The 7147-nt window shown below is 48.8% G+C and overlaps 1 protein-coding gene across 1 annotated transcript in view; it reads left to right on the forward strand.

The window, feature by feature from the left end:
• The window catches only part of WNT3A (Wnt family member 3A), a 92324-nt gene extending 85386 nt beyond the window's left edge, over positions 1 to 6938 (forward strand). Inside the window, exons 3-4 of the mRNA XM_036739752.1 lie at positions 2917 to 3182; positions 6459 to 6938. Of these exons, the coding sequence (XP_036595647.1) occupies positions 2917 to 3182; positions 6459 to 6938 (746 nt within the window). The remainder of the gene's footprint in view (positions 1 to 2916; positions 3183 to 6458) is intronic.
• Positions 6939 to 7147: the final 209 nt, after the last annotated feature.

Here is a 7147-nt window from a genome sequence, read left to right on the forward strand (position 1 = left end):
GCCCAGGCTCCCTTCACAGCTCAGGTCAAGGGCAGCCTAGTGCTCCTCCCCCAATCACTATCTATTTTGTATATATCTTACCTACTTATCTATGAATGTAGCATATCCTCCTAGTAGAAGAATGTAAGCTCATTGAGGGCAGGGAATGGATTGTTTGGTTGTTTGTTTTTTATCCTTCATACACAACACAGTGACTGGCATTAATTGATTGGAAAATTGCCTGGGACACTGAAAGTTGAAGTGACTTACTTGTCCAGGGTCGCACAACCAGTATGTACTAGACAGAACCTGAAGCTGGATATTCTTGACTCCAAGATCAGCCCTCCCTGTCTCTCAAGATGTACATAAATATTATGGGGATAAGAAGAGGGAATAGACCCATGATTTCATTGACATAGGGAACTCCCAGACAAAGATACTCTACCAATGCAGGTTGGCATCTTCTCTGCCTCTTATAAGACTTAGAGTTGCCTCGGGCATTGAGAGATTGTGACTTCCCAAGGTCAAACAGACAGTATGGGTCAGAAGTCCGACTTGAGCTTTAATCTTCCTGATTTTGACAAGCCCTCTATCTACTACACCTCACTGCCCTGCCTCTTGAGACTTACATCAATATTTTACGAGGCAGAATATGCTAACTACAAAGGAGTGACCCCCACAAAATGCCAGGAAAAATCTCAAGAAGGAAAGGCAATGGACAGCTGGAGTTCCTAGGCTCACAGCTCTAGTACTCAGAGGATTTTAGAAGTCATCAAGTCCCAGGTGAAAATGGCAAAGCTGGAATTCAAATGAGACTCCTATGATTCTCTAAGTCAGTGCTTGTCAGAGAAGGTTCTTGGAGATGGTGGTATCTGAACAGTGTCGAAGGAAAAGAGAGATTTTGAGGGACAGAACTGGAGGTTCCAATGGACGTGAGAGTGGGAGAGACAGGCTGTTCTAGATATGGGTCCCAGCATAAGTCTGCAGGTTATATAGATAATTACTGGAGAGGGCTAAATGAGAATAGAAGACAGGGAGGAAGCCGATTTAACTGAAAACAGTCCATGAAAGGGAGCAATTAGGCTGGAAAGGTAGGTCGATGCCAGATTTTCAGGGGCCAGGAGGGAACATTTTTTATTTAAGCCTATAAGCAATAGGGAGTCACTGAAAGGTGTTTGTTTTTTTGTTTGTTGTTTTTTTTTTTTTTTAGCAGAGGCATGGCATGGTCAAGCCTATGCATTAGGAAGATTAATCTAGCAGCCCCGTGAAAGCTGAATTAGAGAAAGTTGAGAATGAAGAGAAACCAAGTTAGGAGAGTCTTATAGCAGTCCTAAGGTTCTCTATCCTAGAGGTGTGGCAGCAGAGATGGAAAGGAGGAAAGCAAAAGCTAGCTACATTGTGGAGGTAGAGTCAACAGGAGACCAATGAGCCAGAGTGGTAGAGTGGATATGAGACACTGGACTTGGAAATCCTGGGGTCAAATCCCACCTCAGACACTTTGCTAGCAGCACAACCCTAGCCATGTCACTTCACATCTCTGGGCCTTCGTCTCCTCATGTATAAAGTGAGGCCGACGGTTTCTAAAAGCCATTCCAGCTCTAAATCTGTTATCTTTAGATCCTGTGACTGGTTGGATAGGGTGGAGAAGGAGACTGAAGAGTTACAGGCTATTGAATTTTTGAATCCATGAGGAGTGGGAATATGATGGAATAATTAGCAAAAAAGAGAAGTCAGGATTAGAGGAGGTATTTGTTTCACATTAGGATGTGTTGAGTTTTAGGTGGATGGGAGGGGCATCCAGGTGAAGACTTGGCATGCCACTTCTGAGAGGTCAACAGCCCCTGATTTGGACAGAGGAGATACAAACCAATCATCCATCATGAGGACCAGAATAGTTTCAGGTTCTGTAGGAGGGATTAATTTAGATATCAGAAAGAACTTACTGAAAGAAAGAATAGAAGAGTGAGGAAGTAAAGCTAGAATCTGCCATGGTCTTGTCCTTGGGAGACCTCATAGAAATTAACCTGAATACAAATCTAAATGAAATCACATCTTTTCTATCTTTTCACTCTACTAACTGCCTCCATGGTTTGGGGAGACTGATACCATCGTTTTAACTTAAAAATCTTCTTCTTCCTGTGGTTAATATCAAGGACCCCAGCAAGCTTAAGAACCCCAAATACCTAATTTGGGGCAAGGAGCTCTCCTCCAAGTTGGCCAGGGCTACTTGGCCTAAAGGTGAGGACTGGATAAGACTCTCAGCATTGATGGCAACTTCAGAAGCATCTAGTCCAAATTACACCCAAATCCAGGGCTTCCTATATCATAACCCTGACAAGTGGTCATCCAGCCTTCACTCGAAGACCTCCAGCAGAAAGGGAATGCATTACCACCATTCCACTCTGGGACAACTCTAATTGTTAGGAAATTTTTCTTTACATTAGTCAAAGTCTGCATTTCTGCAACTTCCCTTCCATTCCTTCTAATTCTGCCCTCTGGGCCAAGCAGAATAATCTAATCTTTCTTCCACATGACAACCCTTCAGATACTTGAAGACTTCAAACCTGTCCCTGCCTAAGGGGCTGCCCTCGCCCAAGTGAAAGGCTGTGAAGAGCTATGATCTGTCTGGGTTCCCAGAAACTTAGTCATTATGGGGGGCCTGGAGATCTCACATAGGGCCTAGGATGGGCTTTGCTCAGGTCTGGGGAGAGGGACCAGTCAGGCACTTGCTGTGTGGTGAGAATTCACACTTTTGTGGGGTGGTATTCAAGGTTCCCCTTAAAACCTCAGCCTCTGCTTGGGACGTGGCCTAGGTATAACTTTGAAAATCTGTGTTGTCTGTGAGTGGTGCCACCCTGACCCCCACTCCTCTCACAAACACCCCCAACAGCCCTGGATCTGGTCCCAACCTCCCTTGTCTCTCTCTGCCTTCCGCAGCCACCAGGGAATCAGCCTTTGTCCACGCCATTGCCTCAGCTGGTGTGGCCTTCGCCGTGACCCGTTCCTGCGCTGAGGGCTCAGCCACCCTGTGTGGCTGTGACACCCGCCACAAGGGCTCCCCAGGAGAAGGCTGGAAATGGGGGGGCTGCAGTGAGGACGTGGAATTCGGCGGCATGGTGTCCCGAGAGTTTGCCGATGCCCGAGAGAACCGGCCTGATGCCCGCTCAGCCATGAACCGCCACAACAATGAGGCAGGGCGGCTGGTAGGTGGAGTTCTCACAGGGGCAGAGGCCCATCCTAAGTGACCTTCCTTAGGGCCCCTAAGAACAGTAGAATCTACCATTTTTGCTATCTTCTTGGCTAGTATTTAACTCCCTGAGCTTCCATGGCTCAGTGGGGAAGAAGGTAGAGAGGTGGTCTCCCAGGGCATGTTCACTGGTTGGCATTTCCTCTGTCTAGACTAGAGGCTGTCAACCTCTCAGAGGTGGCACGACAATTTTCTGCCTGGAAGCCACCCTCCCGCCCACCACAAACTCCACATGTCCTAATCTGAAACTAACAAGTCCCCTAAACCTGATCCATGAGCCTTGAACCCTGAGCTGGGGAGTACTGGCAGGAAGAAATACAGGAGTCACTGGATCAGTCACAGCTAAAGGAGACTTAAGTGACAGTAAGATTTTGGAAAATGTGGTCCCACCCTCCACTCCCCAAAGTTCTCTTCAGGAAGTCCCCTCCCTTGAATTTAACTAGCTTTAGGATTCCCATCCCAAGCCCAGACCGAGGGAGGGGCCTGCCTCTGGGCTCTCCCTGCATTGGTCACCACTCCCTCCTTCTCAAATGAGTCTCAGAGAGGTTACTTGACTTGCCCAGAGTCAAACAGCGAGATAAATCCCTGAGAAGGCTTTTAAAGGATTAATAAATCAAATGATTGTCTCCACTGAGCACCTGCCCTGTCTTCAGCTATACCATGGTGGGGGTGGGGGGGATAGAGATAGCAGAAGAGTAGCCCCCAGACTGGTCAGAAAGCCACAACCATCCACCCATAAAATTGAAAATGGTGTGGGAGAACTTCTTATCGAGGGTGGGATTACTTAGACATAGTGTCATGGGAGCTCAGGTGAGGGAGAGAGCCCCATGAGCTGAAGTGGTCAGTGAAACCTTCCCAGAGGAGGCCTAACAGAGCAGGAACAGGTGCCCAATTCCACAAACAGTTATTAAGTGCTTGTTTGTATATAAACTACTGCACGGGGCCCTGAGGAATGTAGGGAGGGGAAATAAGACCCCTTCCCACTGCCCAGGAGCTATAATCCAGTAAAGGAGTGTCACGGTGCACCCTGGAAGGGAAGCAAGCCTACACCCCAGTGTAAGTTCATAAGGTCATTGAGTTAGAGCTGAGATGGGACCAGAGAGGTCATGGAATCTAATCATCCCTACTCCACTTTATACATGAGTCACTGAGACAGATAAGTAGAGGTAGATAAAATTAAGTGACAGAGCTGGGGTTTGACCACCCTGGTCCTCTGATTCCAAATCATGAGCCCTTTCTACTGAGCCTAATTTCATAGAAGGGGAAAATAAGGCCCAAGTAGGTAATCACAGGGTTTATAACTAAATGGAACCTTAGGAATGATTGAGTCCAGCTCTCCTCCCCTCTACCTCACCTTTTGTGGAGGTTAAGTGTTCTTCCCACCATAACACAAACCAGCAAGTGGCTGAACCAGGATCTGAACCCAGGTCTTCTGACTCCAAGTATAATGCTCATTATATTCTACCATGCTGCCAGAGCACGTGTCGGGCTTGAAGTTAAAGGGTATGCAGGGCATTAGAAGCTGCATGGGCAAAGTGATGAAGACAGAAAAGTTTGAGTGTGTTTATGAACTGTTACATCAATGTGAACTCACTGTAAAGGCAGTGTGATAGAAGGAGCAGGAGTGATGGATTTGGAGTTGGGAGGATCTGGGTTCAAATCTTGACTCTTCCACTTACTGCCTGTATAACTTCTGACAAATCTCTTGGCCTCAGTGTGCTCCTCTGTAAAATGGGGGGAGGTAGCAGAGGACAGGGGATCGGACCAGACAGCTTTTGAGGTACTTGATAACTCTTAAGTCTGTGATCCCTATGAGTCACCCAGTTTGACTAGATCATAGACTATATGAAGGAAGAGACTGGAAATAGCAGTCAAGACCAGACTGGGACCTTGAATGCCATGCTAAGGTGTTTAGTGTTTATCCTTTATCCTCTGGAAAGCCAAGAGCCTCAAAAGGTTTATAATCAGAGAAATATGAGCGTTGTGCTTTACAAAGTTTCATGCGGCAGCTGTGTGCAAGACTGACCAAACAGGGAGAGAAATAGGCAAGGAGACCAGTTGGAAGGCTGATGCAATAGTCCAGGGGCCAGAGGGAGAGAGAAGAGGAGAGCGATCTAGAAGATGCCGCAGGGCTAAAAGCAACAGGACTTGGGACAGCTTGGTGGTTGTGTGGTGAGAGAAGAAAGAGTCAAAGGTGATTCTGAGGTGTCTCTAGGAGGGGAACAGGGGAACAAATTGCATGGGGCTGAAAGGTGAGTGGGTGTCAAAGATGGAGAGGCAGCAAGTATAAACATTATTTTCTAAGAGGCTAGTGGTGAAGGGGAGGAGGAGGACACAGCTATAGCTTCAGGGAATATCAGGGTCAAGGGAAAGAAAGGGAAAACCTGAAGATGTCTATGGCAGTCAGTGGTGAATGAGCCAATAGAATGGGAGAGATGGAAAGTCCACGTCCCTGCAGGCCCAGAGAAGAGGAAAGGGACTTAAAATAAAACAGCAAGGATTGTGGTCAGACATAAGAAATAAATGTTCCCACTGTCAGGAAGTTCTGCCCATGGAACAGGGGGCCAGGCAGAGTGTGGAGACCATGAACAAAGTCAAGGGAGTAGGGCAAAAGAATTAGAAGGGAAAGATGGGTGATAGAATAACAGCTGGAAGGGACCCAAGAGATCATCCTGGCTGGTACAGCCCCTTTGGGAGAAAACAGAGGCCCAGAGTGGGGGAAGTGCCTTACTCCAGGTAATACAGCTAGTGTGATCTAGCAGGGCAAATCTTCTAGCCCCATGCCCAGTCCTCTTTCCATTGGTTTGGAAGTCTCAAACACTCCCAACTCTCGTTGTAGGTACAGTACACATTCCAACCTGGGCTGGGATGGTAATGTCATTCTACTCTGCCGCTACTAATATAATTAAGGCAGAGACAGAAGGAGGCCTGACCAGAGTCAGACACCCCGAGTTCAAATCCTCACTCTTCTATTTACTCTGTGCAACCTTATACAAATCACTTAACCCTGCACCTCAGTTTACTCACCTGAAAGATGAGAGGGTTGGACTCATTGGTCTCTTGGGGTCCTTCCAGCTCTAAATCTATGACCCTATAATGTCCAGCTCTTAGTTCCTCATATGCTATGACTCTGATGTTCCCTCCTCCCACTCTACCCCCACTAACACACGTAGATGCACACCCTGACACTGAGTGGGGCTCACTCTGATGCCTTCCCTTCCTCCCCTTCCAGGCCATCATTGACCACATGCACTTGAAGTGCAAATGCCACGGGCTGTCGGGCAGCTGCGAAGTGAAGACCTGCTGGTGGTCCCAGCCCGACTTCCGGGCGGTGGGCGACTACCTGAAGGACAAATACGACAGCGCCTCGGAGATGGTGGTGGAGAAGCATCGGGAGTCCCGGGGCTGGGTGGAGACTCTACGGCCCCGCTACAATTACTTCAAGGCCCCCACCGATCGGGACCTGGTCTACTACGAGAGCTCGCCCAACTTCTGCGAACCCAACCCAGAGACGGGCTCCTTCGGCACCAGGGACCGCGCGTGCAACGTCACCTCGCACGGCATCGACGGCTGCGACCTCCTCTGCTGTGGCCGAGGCCACAACACCAGGACGGAGAAGCGCCGGGAGAAGTGTCACTGTGTGTTTCACTGGTGTTGCTATGTCAGCTGTCAGGAGTGCACCCGGGTCTACGACGTCCACACGTGCAAATAGAGCTGGCCTGTGCGGGGAGCAGGGGAGGGGCGGGGCGCCTTCCCCGCCCCCCGCCCCCCGCCCCCCGCCCCGCCCGGAGAAGATGAACTGGAGGATGCTTCTTGTCCTCCCCCCGCCCCTCCCCACCCCAGGGCCCCAAAGAGGAGGAGGTCATAGAATTAGAGCTGGACAGGACCTCTGACGTCATTTAGTCCAACAACCTCATTTTA

Source organism: Trichosurus vulpecula, chromosome 9 (genome assembly GCF_011100635.1).
Source record: "Trichosurus vulpecula isolate mTriVul1 chromosome 9, mTriVul1.pri, whole genome shotgun sequence".
In the NCBI taxonomy this organism is placed as follows: domain Eukaryota; kingdom Metazoa; phylum Chordata; class Mammalia; order Diprotodontia; family Phalangeridae; genus Trichosurus; species Trichosurus vulpecula.